The sequence below is a fragment of the Balearica regulorum genome, chromosome 1 (assembly GCF_011004875.1).
Source record: "Balearica regulorum gibbericeps isolate bBalReg1 chromosome 1, bBalReg1.pri, whole genome shotgun sequence".
NCBI classification, from domain to species: domain Eukaryota; kingdom Metazoa; phylum Chordata; class Aves; order Gruiformes; family Gruidae; genus Balearica; species Balearica regulorum.
In genome coordinates, this window is record NC_046184.1 from 134201135 (window position 1) to 134224098 (window position 22964).

The 22964-nt window shown below is 41.8% G+C and overlaps 1 protein-coding gene and 1 long non-coding RNA gene across 6 annotated transcripts in view; one reads left to right on the forward strand and one right to left on the reverse strand.

The window, feature by feature from the left end:
* Positions 1-8636, forward strand: part of CTPS2 (CTP synthase 2) — an 86891-nt gene extending 78255 nt beyond the window's left edge. For all 5 annotated transcript variants that reach the window (XM_075775987.1, XM_075775978.1, XM_075776013.1 and 2 more), the window contains exons 18-19: positions 5547-5657; positions 7312-8636. In XM_075775987.1, coding sequence (XP_075632102.1) covers positions 5547-5616 — 70 coding nt within the window. In that variant the 3' untranslated portion in view covers positions 5617-5657; positions 7312-8636. The remainder of the gene's footprint in view (positions 1-5546; positions 5658-7311) is intronic.
* LOC142605229 (uncharacterized) overlaps positions 1-22964 on the reverse strand; it is a 331852-nt gene that overhangs the window by 32302 nt on the left and 276586 nt on the right. The window lies entirely within an intron of this gene.

Sequence of the window (22964 nt, forward strand, 5' to 3'; positions counted from 1 at the left end):
CTCCCAAACCAGCTGTGTAGGGAGGTTGGGGCAAGCAGTTGTAAAGAGAACAGGAAATAGCCTGTGTGTCATGTTCTGGTGTATGAGGGACAAAGGAGGTATGGGTAGGGCTATCTCTGATGTCCCCTGTACGTTATCCCCAATCCATAACACATCTGGCACAGCATCGTATTTCTGCCATTGGCCAAATCCAGATGTTTCAGAGGAAATTGAAGGAAATCTTGTGGGTTGAAGTCTGTCAAGAGAGGGGCTGCTCCACAAAAGGAGACAATCCAGGAGCCAGGGGTGGCAGGGGTGGTGTCCTCACCAGCAGGAGTCAGTGCTGCAGTCACCAAAGGTGGCAAGCAGACTGTCTCCAGTGGCAGTCACCGTGTCCTACAGGCAGTCCAGTGCAGAAGTGAGAAGTGAGTGACAAGTCAGGTCAAAGGTTAATCCAGGAAGTCCAGTCAACAAGTGATGACAGAACTAAAGAGATGGGTACAAGTATGCCTGTGCATAGCTCAGGCAAGGACTGGGGATCAAGGCCTCTTGGTGGAGGCCCTAGGTGAGGATGGTCAGGGCAGCTAAGGCCTATTGGTGCCCTCAGAGCCCTTACAGAAAACTACAGAAAAAGTTTTAAAGGAAATTCCTTCTCAACCATAGTGGTATTTCGTGATGAACTTAGTAATGGTTAGTTATGGCAGTTTCTTTGTCATTTTAATGTTAGATGTTTACAGTGAAGATACTTCTGAGCTCGTCACCCCAAGTCTTTTTCTGTAGTCGCTAAGTGAATATGTACTTCAAAGGAGCCATATAGCTCATTGTAATGGTTGAGTGGGTCAGAAGCATTATACCCTGCAAGTGCCTGTTTCTTTCCGTCAACTGTAAGAAGCTGGCAGTAACTATCTCAGACGAAGATGTCTAAAGCTATATGAATTGAATCCTATGCGTGAGACTCAGGCGAGAGTTTTTATAACACCCAGATATGTTCTGGTGTCTTGGTTGTGATTTTTGTAATGCTGGGTTCTAGCAAAACTGTTATCCTAGGTCCAGTTATGCGAGTGCAGATGTCTGACAGGCTGGAACTGGGGAGTCTTAGATATGTGCTGAGGGATTCTTTAATGAAATGATGTTTCATGGAAGCATAGGGTCATATAACGATGGTGATCATAATAAATGATATATGATCATTTTTATGATCCTATAATGATCATAAAAATATTCAGAGAAATATGAGTGACTGCAATTATAAGCATTGCACAATCAAATATGCATTTATTTTAAATAATGTTTTAATGACTATAATAATTTTAATCATTCAGCTTTATGTGGGGGGAATAAATAATAATAACTGACAGATTTCTTTTTGCTAGGTTCTCGAAAGCTATAACAATTGTTTGTTTTAAACAGCCACAGCCTGTACTAAATGTAATTATATTTATCTTTAATTTGCATTGAGGAAGAAATGCATTTAGCTTGGCTCCTGCCTTTGCAGGGAATAGCATTACTGTAACAATTGTTTAAATTGCTTACATTTCTGGAAAAGGATATTTTTGTCAATGATACATTAAAAAAGGATGAAAAAAGCCCCTCTGCAACTGTGTCAAATCCTTCATTTTTAAAGAATGTTGATCTGGATTTTCCAGATGAAACAAACAGACTACCCATTTTACGGTTGCTTGTGTTTCTTAATAAAAACATTAAAAGCAGGCAGTTCTGGTGCTTTTGTGCAGCTGTTTGAGAAATAAAGGTTTAAAATTATCTTGAGTCTTAATTCTAGTGGTTTTGTAGCTGAGAGTGATTGGTGAGGTGATGCTTTCCAGCTTCATACCGTGTGGCCCCAGCTATCGGCTGCCTTCCGTACCATACAGATGGGCAATCTTCTCATCTTGCCTCCTTCCCTGCTTTAGGCTGACGCGTAGCAGAGGTATGATGATACCTCTGTCAGGAGGACAGAGAGATCTGAAACGGGCATGAATTTGGTAATAATGGAACACATGTGGGAGGAAGCTCTCTTTATTGCTTAAGTCTTGAGAAGACAGGGATCTGAGTGAACTTTAAAACAAAACAAAAGCCCGTAATGTAATTTCTCAACAGAGGATGTTTTCCTTGCTCCAGTTGGGAAATATGTTGCAGTTCACTGCAAAATGAAATGGCAGCTAGGTACTAGTAGATGTTTCATGTTGCAGTTAATTGCAGAGTGAAATACCAGCTAGGTACTGGTTGATATTTCACTTTGCAGTGAATGTATTTCCATTAACTACAGGTAAATTAGGTGTAAGGATTGAAGTGACCAAAATTCTTCGTCTTGAAGACTGAAGTGACTGAGTAGATGCAGTGACACTGCATAATCTGAGTTTTGTTCTGTTTTTCTCTCGCCCACATCTCTATACTCCAGATTCCATGGAAAAAAAAAGATGGAATAGAACCTCTGTATTGGCCTTAGATCTGCTGACTAGCTCCTTTTTGTTGGAGTCTGCTGTTGTGGGAAAGGTTACAAACAAGATGAAGTGGGTGTCAGGTTCCTGCCCAAGATAATTACTAATTAATTTGTACACAAACTGAGAGAAAGCTTGCTGAAGGACATGTAAGTGTATTTTTTTCAGTAGAGGGCTAAGTGTGAAAAAGAATTTCATAAAGAAAAAGCCAGGCTTATTTGATTTCCTACCACCACTACTTTCATAGCCAGCACATTTAAGCAGGATTACTTAATATTAGCAACTGTGAGCACAAAATATCCATTTGGTTTTGTGTTTAATATCTATGTAATTTGGAAGGAAGTACATATTTATTCCTAAGAGAGGTGATGACTCATTAGTGGTTAATACCACGTGGAGTTTTTCTTCAGGTTACTTATCAGTTGAACACAGTTCATATCGCAGTAAATCTTACAAACTGGAGGTCAGCACTGGTTTGATACCAATATAGCACCCAGGTGTAGATATGCCAAGATTCATGAGTCCTTGTTTGCTTTCGAGTCCACTGGCAGCTTAAGTCTTGAAGAAGTTCAGGTTTCCTTGGAGCACAAGTTGTTCTTGTTAACATGGTACCACAGCTTCTGGGGTTGCGTAGAGATATCACTCAAACTGTGAGACTGACAGTTACCTGAGTCTGAAGCCCAAGGGCTGATCCTGACCTGGGTATTTCCCCTACCTTTCTTACCACTGTGGCCTGCCTCTTAGAGTTAAAACTGACTTACACCCAGCAGGACAGCCCTGAAGTAGGGGAGGCTGTGAGGTGTTACAGCAGAAGTCAAGAATGTGATGACAAGAGCCCTTTTTCTGGGATGTGGAGTCAAATCCTGTACTGAATTAGGCAGTGTGGGAACAGAAACAAAATTGTCATCGCTCAAGTAAGTGTTTTAGCCTCTGGGCTAGTGGCTAGCCAAGTGACCTGACCCTCAGCTTCTGCAAGCTGGAGACAGGCCTGAGAAGTTGGGGTGGTAAGTCGATGAAATGACAGAAACATCCAGCGTTGTGTGACTTGTTCTGTGGGTGAATGCCTCTAAAACTCACGCAATTGACTGGGGGAGGACTGGTGATGAGAATGCTGGGTGGGGATCAGCACCTGACTGTCTGCAAGAGATGAAGATGAGCAGTTCTTCGCTCACCTCTTTGGTCCCTGAGCATTTTTATTTAAGCACCTGTCTCCCACGCTGTTGTATACGGAGCTCCGGTGTATGTTTTCGGGCTGTGACTGCCACTGGGCAGCAGAACCGATTAAAAAAAATTTGCTGTGATGTGAAAATGCAAAAATGTTTCAGTAATACTGAATTTTTATTCCATGTTTCCGTGGGTACTTTCAGAAAGAAGTAAGTACAATGTCGATGATGTTGTGTTTGTCTGTGTGCATCTGGCATGCTTGATCATACTGTTAACAACACTTTCCTCACTTGAACGATGTAATTGTTTGCCAGCTGCTGAAATGATCAAATAGAGCATTTCTTGGTAGCCTGAGATGACACACTCTTTATAAGAACCACATGAACAATATGTGTGTCATGTGAATAAAGGGCACAATGCTGTAGGCAAAGTTTTAATAATTGTTAGAACAATCAGAATGCCTACTCTGCCTCATACAGAATTTGGTACAGTGATTTGCTGTAACTGTGGGAGGCTTTCCTAACAGAGGTAGAAATTAAATGAGATGACTCTTGGTGCCACTCCTCCTGTCCCACTCTATCAAAATGGCTGTGTTTTTACCTAATCTTCGATTTTTTTTAAAATTATTTTTATTTTTTTGCAAAGAAGAGAGAGTGAAATTCAGGCTACAAAGCAGTGCTCGGTAACAAGCACCAGTATAGCCGAGTGCAGTTTGTTCACTGTTCCACATTGCAGTCTAGATCAAAGATCTCCAGCTGCGGGGTTACATAGTTCCCCTTGAAACACTACACAGCAGGCAATCACTGCAGATCAACTGATAAAGCTGTGTCTAGGTGGGTGGTGGGCTGATGATGTGCTTGATGTCTCAGTGGGAGGTCATACCCGGAGGCGGGGAGCATGACGTCACTGAGATCCTGTTGGCTGGGGGATGAAGGTGTATGTGATAAGAGTGACGTGTGGCAAGACAGGTGTGTGGTCACTGGAGTAGAGTTGGTACCCAAGGCTGGCAGTGGTGTACCCACACAAATGATGTCTTAGATCCGCATCTGTACTGTGTTAACCGTAACCTGCTCTCTGAAGTGTCATAGAACTGACCAGAATTATTGCTGCTCAAAGGTACTTGTCAGTTCCCTGGGCTCACTTTGCTGGCTTCTGATCTTGGGAAATTCAAGTATCTAGAAAACATTGTAGAAGTGAAGTGTAGCAGGGGGAGGCTGAGGCTGGAGGCTCTGCTGAACAGGTGCAGTTTGTGCACTTAGAGTTAAGATAAACCTGGAGACCTCATAGACATCACAGCTGACTAAAAATGTGGTTTGTGGGCACTTCTTTCTCTCAGTCACTGGCGTGATTCCTGTCCTTCACTGTTTACTTCTGGCCACTTACAAAACCATCACTTGCCATGGCAGTTCTGCGAAAACCAGTGTACTCTCAGGAAACAGCAAAGGGGATAAATCCTCAGGAAAAACTGTCAGGATATTGCTTGGTGCAATGAAAATTATTTGTATTCTGACTGGAAAACCAAGAATTGTAATTTAGGTATAAATTAAAGCATTCTGAGTAAAGAAAGTTACAGTTGTCTTAACTTTTTATTTGGTCAAAACAATCATTTATCATAAAGGATAAGTTCCTTTTAGTCTTGCTCTGAATACCTGTTACTCTCCTTGTTGTTAATCATGGTCACAGTCACGCAGCACCAGCAAACTATAGAATGAATATACAGGAGTCAAGCAAAAAGAAATGAAACATACTGTTTATACAGTGGAATATTTTTTTCTCATCAGTTCTTAGACTCCAAACTTAAGCCCACTCCTGAAGAGGAAGGCATTCTAAAATTCCAAAATTGAGCATGTTTTCTGGAAATGGATTGCATTTGAGGAAAGTGTTTGTCATATGCATCATCTGGGTTGGCGGTTTGAAATACAATAATTGTTTTAGATCCTTCTGACTGTGTATTGCTTTTAACAGTGACAGCTACAGTGACCTCAGCGATGACAGCTCTCCAGAGAAAGAGTTTCCTAATTCAGAAACAAACTGAAATGATTGTATGAGATCACAGAAATGGATGATGCTATTGAGGTAAACAGAATCATTTTGATACTGCTTTATGACATTTATTTCTTCTAGACTTAAAACAGGAGACAAAGTTATCTTGATTCTCCCTTTTGTTTCAAATCCCATCTGAGAGCTTATGTTTTCTTCTTTGCCTGCAGCACTTAATTGTTCTCTTCTGCTTAATGCTGCAGTTCTCATATTAAAGTCTGCTAAGTGTTTTGGGTACAGCTTATATGTAGGATGCTGTACAAAATCAAGTTGTGTTAGTGTTTGAAGAGACAATGGAAATACATTTTAAAATTGTGTTTTCTTTTTTTGTTACTTCAGTTTGCAAGTTTGGCTCACCTCGAGTAGACCGTGTTGGCATGACTTTTTGTCTTGCCTTAACATTAATCTGTAATTGCATTTGATGCATTGAATCAACAAAGACATCCCAAGATAAATGCTTGGATTTAATCTGCAAAATTGTAGAGATACAAACAAGTTTTATAAAATCATACCTTTGTTTGCCTCAGGCTTTGCCAAAGTGATGTTGGGTTGGTTGTTTTTTCACCTGTAAACTTGGTAGCCACAGATTTCTGTTCAGTTTGGAGGTCCTGACCTCTGCAGGATTTGGGCTTGCATCTTAGTCTTACTTTATTTCTCCTACCCAGATTCATGGAGTTGTGGCTGGTGTGGTACTCTGGTACATGCATACATTCATGCTTTTCAATATTTCTGAGCACTTCTGTAAGCAGGACACAATTTTCCCCTCTGATTTTATTCCTCTCACATGGTGTAGTCACTAAGCAGCTGTGCTGAACAGATGATTAAGGCTGCATATCTGCCTGATGGTCTCATGATTAAAATACTGTCATGAGATGCTAGAAATTGGAGTTTAGTCCTTAGTTGCAGCATGGGGTTCTTCTGTGATTTTTAATTTCTTTCTTTTTTCCCTCTCATGTACCACGTGTTAAAGATAATAATAAATCCTCAAATCATGAGAGTGGAGAACAGAATGTTAAATGATTCCATGATCTGGTGCATGCAGGTACAGTACCAATGCATATTGTAGAGTGACACATGTTTCTTTTCACTCTTGCCCGGATCCTTCCCACCTCCAAATATCACTGTGGCTCTGTTTCTTGAGACGAACACACAGGACAGGACAGGACAGCCCCTTTAGCTTTGACCTTGCTGTCCTCAGTGGAATTTATGCATGGTAATTCTCTCTCTACCATTGCAGTTGTGACTTTTTCAGTGCTTGGATGAATGTACTTTTGTGATGCTTTTAAGTAGTTATCAGTGGTCAAGCTGATTTTGTTTAAACATGTCACTAGTGGATACTAACTGTATTCAACAGAATTACTCTAAAAAGGACTATACAACTAATTCCAGATATAAAAGAAGGGTAGAAGCATTGGCTTACTTATTTTTATCTCAGGGTTAATTTTACCCATTAATCAGAGCTGGATACACATGTAGACAATATTTAGCTTTGTGGGTTTGCTTTATGCTGTTTGACCTAGATGAAATACATCTACTTGTAGTATTTACCATTTACTTTGAAGTCAGTCGACAGATTTGAGAGAAACTGACATAAGCATAAAATAAACTGAGTTAGAGGAGAAATACTTCTAATCTTCAATTTTTTTTCTGCTTTTTTCTTCCTTCCCCTCCTTCTTTTTGTTTTTTACAGAAAGTTGGGAACAGGACAATACTGAATAGAAGAAAGTAGACGAGTGAGCTGCTTATGGTCCTCATAGTGTCTCCTCCTATACTGTTTCCAATAATTCTCTTTACACAAGACAGTTTTACTGTCCTGTAGCAAAACCTGTTCTGTAAAAGTGCTGTTTCTCTTTAAAAATGACAAAATGGTTGTGCACCTTAGCTGTTAATCATTATTGATCTTGTCTTATATTTCAGAATGATCTCAGGTGAATATGTATTAATTCGCAAGTTCACAACTGTTCTTGATTTGAAGGAAGATTTGATTGGTTTCAGTTCACCTTAGAACAGGAAGATAAAATACATTAGTTCTTGTCAATGAGAGGGAATGCACTAAAAATTTAAGGGAAAGTTGTCTTATCCATAAGCAGTAGAGAACTGTTTCAGGTTTGTTTCCCTATTAAACTTGTTGTATGTATATATTTTTTTACTTTTTTGCTGTTCAATATGTACAAATGAGAAATTGTTGCTGTATTTCAGCTCTTTGTGATTATAATAATTGATGTTGGATACACATCTTTTCACTCTGCTTTTATAAGTGATTTCACTTTACAAAACTTCAAGTTTATTGCTCTATTTCTCTTGAAAGGCTGACAATACTGACCATAATTCTGACCTACAAAATTACAGAAGTGATATTAGAAGGCAGTTTTGTATTTGTATTTTGTAAGAGAGAAAGTAAATACACTCGTGAAAATGTAATCTGAACACTTGTATGAAAGTTGTAGAAGAACTGGTCATAAACCTGGAGCATTATCTGAGCTCCAGTCATGCAACACTCAGTTAATTTCAATAAATGAGTATAAAGGTGAATTAAGGTTCACTCTTGTTTTCCCTTGTCCAGTGACCACTCCATGGTCATGATGCTCGTTCTCCAGTAACATAGAACAGTGTATTTTAGTTTAGAAATCACCAGTTATTCCACTGCATGACAATTGGTCATCAAAAGGTAAGTACCTGTACAAAAATAAAAAAACACCGTGTCCCTTATTACAGCTTTATAAAACAGTAAGTTTGAGAGCTTTGCATTGCTTTAGAAAATCTCAGGTTACACAGCGAATTTTTCTCTTCACGAGAAGAAACTTTAGTGGTAATGAAATGATGGCAATGTTTTTCTAAAGAAGTGGTTTGCAAATGCGTGCCTTAGAAATGGCAGGTACTGACAGGATTAGTGTCACTGTTTGACTTCCCCAATGAGAGACACTGACCACTGGTTTGTGAAAGGTGAAGCATTTCCTAAGATTGTCTGTAATGTGCAAATGCATTTTCAAATATATTAAATGGTGTTATTCAGAAGTGTTTAGCTAGTGTGCTAAAAGAATCGTGGTGCCAATTCTGAACTGTGGTGTCAAGGAGGGAATTTTTCATTTAGTCGTGTCCCAGTAGTGTTGCCTGTGTGATTTATTCAAAAAACTGAGGGAACAGAAAGACATGTGCCCTGGAGTGAATCTGGAAACGGCACCTTGATCTCCCAGTGACCTTACCAACCCTCTTCCTGCTAACTGTGTTGCACATAGCAGTATCCTGGAGACAAACACATCACTGTCACAAGGAATCCATCTCCTACTGGAGCTGACAGAAGCAGCAGCATGCCATTTCCAAAATGGAAAAAGGCAAATGAGCCTTTTCCGACCAAACCCAGGGCTGCATTAGGTGTGTTGCCCGTAGGTTGAGGGAGGTGCTGCTCCCCCTGTCCTCAGCACTGGTGAGGCCACATCTGGAGTACTGGGTCCAGCTCTGGGCTCCCCAGTACAAGAGAGACATGGGCATACTGGAGGGAGTCCAGCAAAGGGCCACTAAGGTGATTAAAGGACTGGAGCATCTCTCATCTGAGGAAAGGCTGAGAGTGTACTGGTTTTGGCTGGGATAGAGTTAATTTTCTCCATAGTAGCTAGTATGGGGCTCTGTTTTGGGTTTGTGCTGCAAACAGCGCTGCTAACACCGGGATGTTTTCGTTACTGCTGAGCAGTGCTCACACAGAGCCAAGGCCTTTGCTGCTTCTCACCCCACCCCACCAGCGAGTGGGCTGGGGGTGCACGAGGAGTTGGGAGGGGACACAGCCGGGACAGCTGACCCCAACTGACCCAAGGGATATCCCAGACCATGTGACATCATGCTCAGCATATAAAGCTGGGGGAAGAAGCGGGAAGGGGGCGACATTTGGAGTGATGGCATTTGTCTTCCCAAGTCCCCGTTAGGCGTGATGGAGCCCTGCTTTCCTGGGGATGGCTGAACACCTGCCTACCAGAGTTGGGACTGTTCAGCTTAGGGAAGAGGAGGCTTGGTGGGAGGGAGGGAGGAAATCTCATCCATATGTATACATACCTGAAGGGAAGGTGCAGAGAGGATGGAGCCAGGCTCTTCTCAGAATTGCCCAATGACAGAACCAGAGGCAGTGGGCACAAACTGAAACAGGAGGCTCCATCTAAACATCGGGAAACACTTTTTCCACTGTGAGGGTGACAATGCACCAGCATAGATTGCCCAGGGAAGTTGTGAAGTCTCCATCCTTGGAGATACTCAAAGGCTGCCTGGATAATGGTCCTGAGCAACTGGCTCTAGGTGGCCCTGCTTGAGCAGCGGAGGTGGACCAGATGACCTGCAGAGCTCCCTTCCAATCTCTGGTTTACCACTGGTTAAAACTCCTCTTTAGCATATACTGGGAGCACAGCAAGATCTGAAATCTGTATTTTCCATCCTCTCAGCTGACTATTGCTTAGGTTCAAGGGCTGTATTTGTAATAGTAAGTTAGGGCAGGGGCATTAGTCTCTTTTGAGCCCAACTGCAGCGGCTTAGATTGCTTCCGTACAGATAAACTTTCATGCGCATACTGGAGTGAGTCCAGTGAAGGACCATGGACATGGAGCATCTATCATATGATGAGAGGCTGAGAGAGCTGGCGGTGTTTAGTCTGGAGAAGAGATGGCTCAAGGGGGATCTTATCAATGTTTACAGATACCTGATGCAAGGGGAATAAAGAAGGGGAGCCAGACTCTTCTCAGCGATGCCCAGTGGCAGAAGAAGAGGCAATTTGCAGGAACTGAAACACAGGAAATTCTAATTAAAGAGAGAACTTTTTATGCTGCAGATGGTTGAGCACTGGAACAGGTTACCCAGAGAGGTGAGGGAGTCTCCATCACTGGAGACACTCAAAACCCAACTGGACACAACCCTGAACAACTTGCTGTAGCTGACCCTGCTCTCAGCCAGGGGTTGGACTGGACAATCTCCAGAGGTGCCTGCCAACCTCAACTATTCTGTGATTCTATGAACCTCGCTTACCTCCAACGAATGGGGTCACATTGAGGCTGCCTGCTGGGAAAGATGCCTAGTGCGTGCTAACTCTCAGAAAGGTGCCTGGGGGAGCGTGCTAGATACCCTGGGACAAAACTGTGCTGTATTTTGCCAGAGTGGATGATCATGAACCTGTTCCTGGACATGTTCTATGAGCCTGTATAGTTTACTAGCCTAAAGATAGCTAAACCGCTCTGTTCGGGAAGACCTGATTGATTGAGTATGTGTTGGGTGTGGATGTTGGGGGCTGAAGATATGTTGAGTGTCAGGAAGATCTGTTGGGTGTGTTGGAGGATGACAATTAAAATCTGTGCCTACCTGATCCACTGAGTGGTCCCGTGCTGATATGCCAGCTACACTCAGGTTTTCCCTCACAGAGAGTTTGGTAGCTTGGCTGAGTTGGACCAGAGGCTGTGTGCTTGTTTGTAAACAAGGGGAGCAGCATCCAAGTTTGGATATGACTGTGGGGTAGGCATTGCACTTAATTGCACTCCATGGGCGGAGCTGTATCTTACTGAATATCTCTAGTCAAGTACTGCATCTCAGCAGCATAGGCTCCTGTTTCACTGTAATCTTTACCCGTTAAGTCCCCTAGCATCTGCTCGACATACTTTAACGTGTACTACCTTGAAGCTGAAGTTTCTTTCCTCATTTATTTAGCAGCTTGGAGAGATAACCTTCATGTGCTAATGTAATGTAATGCCTGCAGAGGTTGAATCTAATGGAGATGCATATATCTAAGTTTTCCTGAGACACTTTCCTCCTCCACTGAGGAGGATTTGCTTGGCCAACCGGATTGTTCCTCATTAGGGAGGAGTACTTGTGGAGTGGGCCGGATCCTGCACTAGCTTGCTGTTTTTCTGAAGCCTCCAAAGTGGTGCCATATTCATATCACACAAAGTGTGACTTTTTGTTGATTACAGGGTGGTACCAAAGAGTGCTTACTGTCACCTGGGGTTCATGGGACTCAGGCATGGTTCTCCTAAATTCCTCTGCAGGCATCTAAGCGCTAGCTTGCCAGGAAGACACTGGAGGTTTTGAGCAACACCTTGAAAGTAGAAGCCGAGTTCTCTGCAAGAACCTGTGCAAGCAGGAATTGCAGCCCCAAGCTAAAGGGTGTTTTCAGGAGAGAAGAGGCAGATTGGCAATGACCGCAAGGGCAGGGGCTTGCTGCCCCGAAGGGTGTGGAGAAGGTTAAGGGAGGATCAAGTGCAAGAGCCACAAGTGACTTACCAACCTGAGCTAACCTCTTCATGGGACCAATGTTACAGTTACCATAGCACTGCAAATGAAAGATTCTCCCCAAACTCTCTGTGTGTCTTGATGACAGAAGGGAGCGTAATTACAGCATATAGGACTTCTGAGTCAGCTTGGCTACAGCTGGCAGCAAAGCCAGGTCAGCACGGAAGTGAACAGGGGCTGTGGAAACCTATGTGAGACTGGCTGAAGCTCATTTCCCCCAACTTCACTGTATGCATATGTGAGGTGACTAAAATTTGCTGAGAACAGGAATAAGGTGGATCAAGAAGGGAACCGGAATAGCATTGCCCTTGGGAGAGCACGTGGCCTCCTCCAGCATCCTGGGGAAACTCACTCACTGCAACTTGATAGGGAATCAAACAAACAATATAATCATTCCTGTACCTAGGACTGAGTAACACCTCATCCTTGCACACGAGCAAGAGGAGGCTCCTTCACTTGGGCATCTGCGAGAGAGTCATGATACACTTCTGTGCCTCAGCATTTTATCCCCCATGGTGCTTAGTTTTTCCGTGCTGGCTTAGTGAATCGATAGCTGTTAGCTCTGTGATAACTTCCAAACTCTTCCGCTTCCCAGTTCACCCTGTCTCTGCTGGTGACATGGTCGGTGCTTTGTTCAAGGATTTCACTCATTTTCACAATTAACAGCCTTTATATTTTTGATGGCAAGGGACTTAGTGTCTCAAATATTTCTCCTGTGTCAGGTTGTCAGTACTGTCTGGATTTTTCAGGTATTCGACTATATTTGAATTGTTAACCACCATGTGCTGACAGGGTGAAATGAATTAAGGACTCGTCTAAAACAACGATATGAAAATAATCTGTATATTTTCTATTATGTAGAAGGTTCATATTTCTGTAATTCCCCTAAAATGACTCAGAATATTTACAGAAGCATCTATTAGATATCCATATAAAATGTCTATGCTGCCTCAGTTGGAAATTCATTCTGAATAGCAATTCCAGAAATGTTGATTTGCCGGTCTCTGGTTGATTCTTTTGCTTTTATCTGTAAGCTTTTTATTATTATTATTTTTAAACTATGAGGGTTTTTTACTGGGAATTAACTTTTCATGGAGAACATAGATGGACCAGTTCTGTTGTTCTTTATTCATATACAAGTGAGTCATCTTCAGAACTGTCTGGTTCCTTGCTCCTTGAAATTCCTTATGGATTGCAGGATCTAACATCCTGGTCTGACCTAGCTGACCTGCTGCTAGAATAATATCTATTAAACTGTCTTTCATCTTGTAAAAACTGTGTGCTTTAATCTTTACACTTTGATGGTTTGTTTGTATGTGAAATATTTTCTCTACTCGTAAGATCCTAGTTCAGTTGAGGAAATTGGTTGCCTTATTGGACTCCTGGTAACATGGTCTCACAGATTTGGATCAGAGCCTGGAAAACCAGCTTTGCCTGAAGTGTAGACAACATTCAGGAGTGCTCCTGGAAAGGTAGGTCTATCTTTTCTACCTCTATGGGCTCTCTGCTAATAATTTAAGAAGCTTAACAGTTGGAAGCTGCTAGTGAAGTTAACAGTAGCATAGTTTGGATAAGCTAAGAGCTGACTCAAGTCTTGGATTAAAGCATAATCCAAAACTCCATATATTTAAAGGAATAGTTAGGATAGTCTGCTCTGAGCTCCTGCGTAATGTAACCTCACCCAATAACAGCTTCAATAAACTCCTGATTTCACAGAGTCAATCTGAGAAATAAAAAGATGATCTCACGTGTCTTTTAGTTTGAATATCACTTTTGCTACCTTTGGAACATGCTCCTCATTGTCTAAGTCTGAATTAGCAATTTGGAGAAATAGTGCAGTTTTGAAGCAAACCCTCTCCATTTACCACATGTGATTGGTGTCACACAGCAGTTGTGCACCAGACTTCAGTTCCTTTTGGAGGAAATAAAACTGAAGATCCATTGCAAATGGTGGCATGATTCAGTTCTGAACCCACCCAGGGAAGCACACTGCCATGGTGTCCTGGTTTCAGCTGAGAGGATTGATTTTCTTCATAGCAGCTAGTGTGGGGATACGTTTTGGATTTGTGCTGGAGACAGCATTGATAATATAGAGATGTTTTTGTTCTATGGACTTGTTGTTGAGCAGTGTTTACACGGGGCCAAGGCCTCTTCTGCTTCTTGCACTGCCCCGCCAGCGGGATGGCTGGGGGTGGACAAGGAGTTGGGAGGAGACACAGGACAGGTGACCCAAGCTGACCAAAGGGATATTCCATACTATATGACGTCATGCTCAGTTTATAAGGAGCTTGGGGGAAGAGAGAGGGGGGGCGGCAGCGTTCGGAGCGATGGCGTTTGTCTTCCCAAGTAACCGTTACACGTGACAGAGCCCTGCTTTCCTGGGGATGGCTGAACACCTGCCTGTCCATGGGAAGTGGGGAATGAATTCCTTGCTTTGCTTTGCTTGTGTGCATGGCTTTTGCTTTACCTATTAAACTGTCTTTATCTCAACCCACGAGTTTTCTCACTTTAACTTTTCCAATTCTCTCCCCCATCCTGATGGGGGGCAGTGAGCGAGCAGCTGCGTGGGGCTGAGCTGCCGGCTGGGGTAAAACCACGACACATGGGGACCTCCACCGTGCGTCTAATCAGCATGTGCCAATAGAAGGCTGTCAAACCATTGAGTGTTCCTGTGACACCCAAAAATGGTTCCTCTCCTATATGAGTGTTGTGTTCACCTTCCTATCTGCCATTTTTTTCCTTAAAGCTTCTTCAAACTTCCCCACAGACATCCTGCTCTGAGTTGCAGGGGCTGTATTCCCACCTGAGACCAGAAAGCAGGCAGCACAGTGTTCGAGTCACCCTGGAAGCTCTGATCCAGATCCTCTTTGAGCTTGGTAAGTGTCCTACTTGAGTGGTGGGATATTATGCAGCACCACAGTCCTCGTTTTAAAATAGACGAACCGTACTCATCTAAGCACCTGCACAGTATCAGTTTAGCTAAATGTTGATGCCTGTATGTGAGCTACTCACCACAAGCTCCTTTTATAATCAGCAGAGAAAAGCAGGTGCTTTCCACTCACCCTTAGCAGATCAGATGAATTGCCTGTGGATATTGCTTCTTTCTTGTCCTGAACCTTGAAGAAGAGCCTGGCCCAAATGGCTCAGATGTCTGTGTTTGATCAGATGATCCTACTCCTGATGTGCAGGTGCTGAAATGGGGATTAGTCACTACCATCAGCTCATCATTTCTAATCAGCTAGATTTAATTGGCTCCCTTGTTTTTGGAGGCTCAGATAAGCAAACTTACCCCTGGGTAGCCTCAGCTTCCCCAGAGTGCAACATTCACCCTTCCCCTTGGCCTCAAAACATCTCGGTGTCAGTCAAGACCTCAAATTTAGCAGCTCTTCCTTGCCTAAGCCCAGCCAGAACCCTGTGCTGGTGCTCACCCTCCCCAGTGTGGGTGCTCAGGTAAGCGTTCTCTGAATGCCCTTGCTGGGCCAACTCCATGCAAGACGCAGCAGCAGTAGTATCTACCTTCCTGCATTACATTATTGTGTAGCGTGTCTGCCTCCCTTGCTGAATAATAATCCCTTTCCTAGAGCAGTCCCCTGGGATGTAGGAGACATGGACAATTTGTTCCTGAGCCTAAGAGTCAGCCAGGCCCGCTCTCCTTTGGGGGCTGCCCAGTCAACAGGGCTAAAATTGGTTCCGAGTGCCAGTGGTCACTGCTGTTGTAACAACACTGGGGCAATCTGCAAAAAAACCTGCCATCGGTCCTGTGTTGGAGAAACAGCAAGTATGTGATTCTGTAGGTGAGGTAACAGGAGGTTCCTTGGGAGGGAGGGAGGCAGGGAGACTACCTGAGCCCAGGTCTTTAGACTGTGTATGTATTTTAAGTAGTTATTGAACAAAAGGCAGAAACAGTCATTGGCAAAGGAGCCAGAGCACAGGACTCCGTTTGCTAAACTGGTGCCATAATAAATATGTTGCTTTCTCTTTTTGGCCCAGCAAGCCTTGAACCCTCTTCTCTGGGGTGGTACAGATTCAGCAGGAAGAAGTGACAGCATCTCCTTTTTTTCTCTCTAATGGCTGGAATTCGCTGCACCACTGCTTTGTCCATCCCGTGATTATCCCTGCTGGTTCCTAAGAGCCTGCGCCAACTTCTGCGTCTGCTGGTGCCAGCCTCGGGCTGGGGAATGCTTATTATCTTTTCCTCTGCTGCATGTGCTACTCACTCATCTGTCCCACCCGGGATTTTAATTTAGTTTATTCCAAAAGGGGTAGAAGAAAGCTTGTAAACATAGAAGAAAACTGTTCTCAGCATAGTTTCAATGCAAGCACAACCTGGAAGAGCTTGACCTCCTGTTAACATACCTGCCTAATAATAGGCCTCGGTTGAGTCCCAAGGTTTGAGAAATTGAATAGGCATCCAAAATTTTGAACAGTCAAAACATTAACTTCTAAGGCTTGTGGCTGGCTAATGTACTTTCCTTGTGTTTAGTCTTGGGAGCATAACGTGACATCTTTTACAAAGTTTGGTCAGTGCTAATTTATTGTTGAGTATAAAGCACGTTCCCAATTTAGAGTTATTTCTGTGTACACTATCTTACTGCTAACATCATTATTACTGCCAGACTTGTGTATACGGACTTAACAGGGTACCACTCCTGGGAGCATCTTCTTTCAGTTACATACCAGCTTTAAGAAAGATGTTTAACCAACATTTCTGTATGACTAGTTGAAGACACAAAGTTCTCCTCGCCCCGTGAAGTTAGCAGCACAGTATTGTGAGCAGGAGAGGGTCAGACCTCCTGAGGGACACGAATTAGGAGATTTGCTACTGGCACAAGTAAGTGAATGAGGGATGAGATTATACATGTAATGATCTGCTTTTTACTCAGGGTAATGCTGAGTTCACCTCGACACAAAGACGTGATTGCTTGTTGAGAAGTGTGTAGAAGTCCCAGGATTGCTTTAAATGAGACTTTTGACAGAAGTATTACTGGGGCAGGTTGGAGTAATCACACAAAGTTTATGCTTATGTGCTTTTATATTTAATGTTGCAGTGATGCAAATGTAAAAGTTTAACCAAAAGCCTGTGCATCGCTTAAAACGTGACTGTGTAAACTAAAAGTCTAGGCACAAAATAAAATGTGTGGCAGTTCTCTGAAACTGCTTTTTCTAAGGTGATACCTTTCAAATCTGTTGGTCATCTTGTCGTGTGAGGCAGAGGAATATGTGACTGTGAAAAGGGTAAAAGACTGTTTCCCAGTCTGCTTGCTTGCTTTGCTCTTTGAGAGTAAGGACCCTTAATTTACAAGGGTGCTAATTTATGTAATTTTTGTTTCTATTATACAGGCTTATAAAAATTCTGGAAATATTTGTTGCAGCGTTCAGCAGCATGAGGTTGATAAAGGAACAGGTGTCTACTGCTGTCTGAACTAGTACCCTGTGCTTGGCTGACTCGTCGACGCATCGGTTAACACTTTGTGAAGTTAGAGAGGAGAAGCAAATTTGAAGGCAGATGCAACAATCTTCATGAAATGAAAAGACTTATCTAGAAGAGTTTTGACAAGCATTTGGGTCATCTGAAGGAGAGCTTGTGTACCTGAAATTTAGTTTATTTTTCCCAACAATATAACTTGATCTAATAAAAATACTACTTCTCCCCACCAATCATGCCTCACTTTACCCTCGGTTCATCATTGCTGTGACAACAGTTCTGTAATAATTTAGCAGTATTTTTCCACTCTCTACTCTAGCGTGGTCTGTGATGCTCTGTTACCTTGTTTTTATTCTTTAAAGAAGTAAACAGATTTTAAAGTAAGTTTTTAGATATTTCAGTATAAAACCCACAAATAGTTCTATCATCAGTTTCTCATTCATATTTCTGTGACACTCCCTTAATAAGCCAAATATTTGCACACCCTCTGGCAATTGAAAATTACAGTTTTTTGGCCAGAAAATGATTTGACTTATATTTGTCACAAAATAATCACTGAAGATGAATCCTTAATTTATGGATTGCTGAGTGTCTGCCAGTAAATGTTGTCCATAATGATTTTCAACAGTATGGATATTTTAAGCTGGGGACAACAAGGTGAAGTGATTCTTTATACTGAAAGGCAAAGATATTTTTCATGTCTGAAACTGAGAAATTTTGTCTGCCAATAAAAGCAGACTTTTTTGATGTTTTTCAGGTTGGATTTTAAGAACTGCATCAGTGATGTAGAGTTCAACATCCCAATTCAATATCCCAATATTAGAGAAAACATTCTTTTATTTTATGTTCTTCCCCATCAAATTTTCAAATATTTGACTTAGAGGGTCTTTACTCACCAAAAGATTGCACTGTAACGTACCCTATTATTCCATCTTTTTCTTATTTTATCTCCTGTCATGCACTTCAGGTATCTCAGCTCCCACCATCACTGAGCAGGTGAGATTTCCCAGGAGGATTTTAAAGGAAGAAACCTTTGTGTTTGGACAAATAAACGTTGCTTCTGGCTAAATATTGTGGCTGCATTTTCTCACTCCTCATTGCAGATTTTTGACTAGCTCAGTCTGAGGGCTTATTTGTTTATATATTGTTTCTACTTTCTCTTACCCAGGGGCTTTTAGCCATAATTCCCTCTAAAATGAGTGTGAAGTCCTCTTTGATGAATCAGCAGCTGGATGTCTAGTATGCTTTGTCACATGTTTCTCAGATGGACCCCACCTCTTCTTAGTTTTCTTGCTCCATAAAACTGCAACCTACAGTGAAGAAAATGATAACTTTTTGTCCATAGTATCTGTGGAACCGGTAATTCATTCCCAATATTGCTGTATGTCCTGCTCCTTATTGCTATGAATATGCAGCTTCTGTGAGATCTTTTTTAAAGGTAGCTTTAGTATCTCTAACCTGTATTGTAGTTGGTAGGATAGATACATGATCATATAATCTTGTTTCGGATCTGGAGAAGATGCCTTCCTGCTAGAGCCCTGAAGTAAGGATTGAGAGATGGGATTTTATTCCTCGCAGCACAACCTTAGGTGAACGAATTTGTTAGTGCGTGCCTCAGTTTACCCAGATGGATGCCCTTTGGACAGCGTTGTGGATGAAACGTACTACATAAGTATTTGGTGAGATGAAAAATTCATTTAAGAAGCATTATGGTTTCATACATTATGACCTAAGCTGAGATATATTTTAGATAACAGCTTCAGGGTCAGATATAGCTCTTCTGGATTCGAACGAGAAGTTACAACTTCAAATAGCAAACGAAGTTCATTCATCTATGTAACTTACATTAATGTGCCCAAAGGCAACATTTGGCCCTCTCCTTTCAGCTAAGCTGAAAATGGTAGGGAAAATTTATGTTACAGTGGCATTAAGAACTTAATTGCTTTAAAGCTAAATTACCACAAAGGATCATCCACTGCTGGCCTGCAATTAAAAATTTGTGCATTACAATGTGAATCTGAAAATAAAAGTCCAACTTTGGAGAATGACCTTTATTCCATCTGTTTAATATTAAAGAATTGAAGCGCTACTGCAGCATAACCATTTTACTTGCCTGTACGAATAGCTATTCAATAATGAGTTTGTTTATTAAGAATTCAATTCCAGAACATAATACAGCATTTCCCCTCCCTTCATGAAATGAAATATAACTATTTTCTTCCTAGTTTTAATTTTGTCTATTAAATTTTAAAAAATATCTTATTACAAGTAAGCTTTTTAAAAAATATCTATGCTAGCCATATTCTTTATAGGAAAATTCCTTTTTAGGGGGAACCTGGAACTTTCTTGCTTTCACACAGTGTGACTGTCTTTACTGCCAACGGTTTTTTCTTTGCCATTTATTTGCAGGAGACTCCAATCTGAAAGTAAAATGTATGCTGCTCCTCTTTTAGATGCTGTTTTCTTTAGTCATCTAGAGTTGGGCAATATCATAATGACACATTCTTCTGAATTTCCCTTTGATTTCAGTTGCTGCCTCTAAGCCATATATTTTGGCTTCACATTACTTCCCACAACCTAGGAGACTAGAATCTCGTTCTGGCTTAATTGAAATAAAAATGCCATGGAAACTGTGAAAAGGCATTTCCTAAATGTAAAATCCTAGCCTTGTTGAATCCAAATACTGGATAAACCTACTGCACAGTTGCCTTGGTGCGCTTCTGGTGTAATCATCTTTAAATACAGTGTCTATACCCAGTGTCTTCCCTATGCAACCAATGGGGATTCTGCTGTGGTTAAGATTCCCCCTGTCCCCTCCATTTTAAGCTTAGAAAGCTGAGAACTATCCATCTCAGACCGGACACATTTCGCATCTGATGGTTGGCTACAGGTACTCCCTTGGACATGGCTGAGCCTTTTTAGAGAGTGACCTGAACAACAAGTCCTTATAAACTAGTATGGCTTATTAGCACAATACAGTGTTATCTAATCAGTTATTTACATGGAAGAATAAAGCAAGAATAAAAGTTGCACATATACAATTTTTTCTTGTAGTAAGTACCAGAGAAAGCAAAGGAGGAGCAGGGAGGTGTAACTTGGGAAAATAGCTCACTGGTATATTTTCTTCTGCTGCTTAAGCAGAATACGTCAAATAAGCATTGCAACAGCTGAGGTACTATTTTTATTCATCCCAAGTGTTATAGACAGCTGTGGAAGACGTGCATTTTGGAGCAAGGTGTGCCCTGATTGAGCATCCTCGTTACCATCAGGGATGAGAGGGTAAGCCCCAGAGCAGTCGCCTGTGACCTCAGGCTCCTGCTATGACTTGGCTTGGTAGCAGTGCGGGTCAGCCCAGCCTGCACTTAGCCAATGCGCTTGCCCTGCTCCCTGGTGCTCTTTGTAAGTCATAGCTGCCTTTTACCTGGTTATTTCCAGCCTGTTTCCACAAAGTTTGAGGGAACTTAACATTTCTGACATTCCTGTTTCTTTGCTGCACTTGATTGAACATATCCCAAAAGTTACGAGAAGCTCACTGACAGACTGAGGAAGAGACGGGGAAAAAATGGTGCAGTCATAGGAGTCTCTTTTTCTTGTGAAACAGGACAAAAATATTATTGCTGTATTTTTTTTTTAGCATCTCAAATCTAGGATCACAGACTTATGGCATGTTGATGTGACAGACCTCTTACCGTAAAGAGCTTATAATCTGTTTTAACAAGATATACAACAGAGACAAGCAATTCACAAGTGTTTAATATATCACTTTAGAAACAATTATGTTTTCAGAATTGCAGTCTAGAAGCTGCCTGCTGTTGTGTATGCTCATAGTCATTTCCATTTAGTGCAGATTTAAAAATCCAAATATTTAATTTGGTTTTGTGTAACATGTTTGGGAGAATGGGACATTAAAAAAAAAGATCTGCAAGTGCTATGTCCACCTTATCTATGTAAAACTATATTCCAAAGTTCAAATTACACTGTAATGTTACTTAACAATGCAATGAGCTGGAAAATAGACGATTTTTATGCAGCTGAGTCCTCAAGCTTATTCTTACTTCCAAGGCATTGCTTTCTTACTGTGGAAACAAACAAGTAGATGATATACATTGCTTTCTTTAGTGTTCATTATGCCACTATCATTTTTGACCAGGGAGGACAATGAGATAATCTAAATTATATAGATCACTTGTTTTCTTCCCTAATAGGAAAGATAATGAATGGCTGTGTTTTGATGGCTTTATTGCCTGCAAGATAATGAAATATCTCAGCATGGATTTCATTAGACTTTCTCTAGTCTCACTATGATGCACCCATTAAGATGCCAGATCTCCTCATTGATGTTAATGGAACCAGATATTTCACAGAGTTTACACACTGTGAAATTTTGGGCACGGGTGTCACCAAAACAGTTGCTGAGTCTTTCGATCAAGGCTGGCTTTGGCCGTGAGAGAAACCAAAGCACTAATGCAGCTTGTCAAAGTGATATAGTTCATGACGTCATAGGTATGAGGCCATGGGAGCTTTGGCATTTCAACTTCCTCACTGTTCACAGGGTTCAGCGTTAGAGAGCATGTGCTGCTTAAATATCCAAATAGTTGCACTGGCTTTGTTTGCTGGCTTCCAGGGGGTAGTGACGAGCGGAGAGAGGGCTGTCTCCTCGCCAGCAAGCCAGTCCTGTGGAGAGGGTCAGCATCAAGAGAGCTGCAAGGAAGGACTTCTTAAGGCGTCAACTGGAAAGAAGTTTAACAACCTGGGGTTCAAAAAGAGAAGGTTGCAATGTCCTTCAAATGCCCCAATTGTCTGTATTCTCATCCCAAGGATGAAAGGAGGCTAGGACTGGAGGGAACAGAGAAATATGAGGCCCCTGTGGTGGTGCAGTACCCACTCTCCCCCCAGGGGCCACTTTGCGATCCCGACATTGTGTTCTTGCCCTGGTTCCTTGGTTACAAGTGCAGTGAGTTGGGACGAACCGTACCTGGAACTCCCGCTGCCTAGATCGTAGCCTGGCCTCACGCCCGATCTGGAAGGTACCAGAATTACCTGACAAGAATTATGGCCCAAATGGAAAAAAATGCTGACAGAAGTCAATCATCTTGCAATCCCATGGATAGTGACCCTGCATGAAACTCTCTGGGATCACAGCGGGCTGTGACCCAGTATCTCCCCTGAGCTGGGATGCCTCTCAGGGTAGATTTAGTGATGATTCAGAGATTGTCCGCTGATAGACGCCAATGGAGGAAAAGGGTTCAAAGATCATCTGCTGAAAAATGCCAATGAAGGAGAAAAGTGAGCAATTCACTACAATTCATGAAGAGAGAAAAATCTTTATCATAGGTTAACCTCTGTATCTGTGTCTGTGTTTGTATCTGTGTGTGTGTGTTTATGTGTATGTGATTTGATTCAGAAAACTGTTGTAAGTCTTGTGTGAACCTTGCCATTTTTGAATCTTTAACTAAGTCGCAAAATTTTGATTATAACAAATTTCATCAAATATTTTTTTTAATATTGGCTGATAATTGAGTGACATTAAATATCATTCAGTTTAATCTTGTGATTTACCATAATAGTGTTAATAAATCTTAAATTACTGCTACTTCAAAATTGTGTAAAATCAATTTGCGATAAATTGGTGTAGTTGGCAGGATCCTAAAATCAGGATTTGC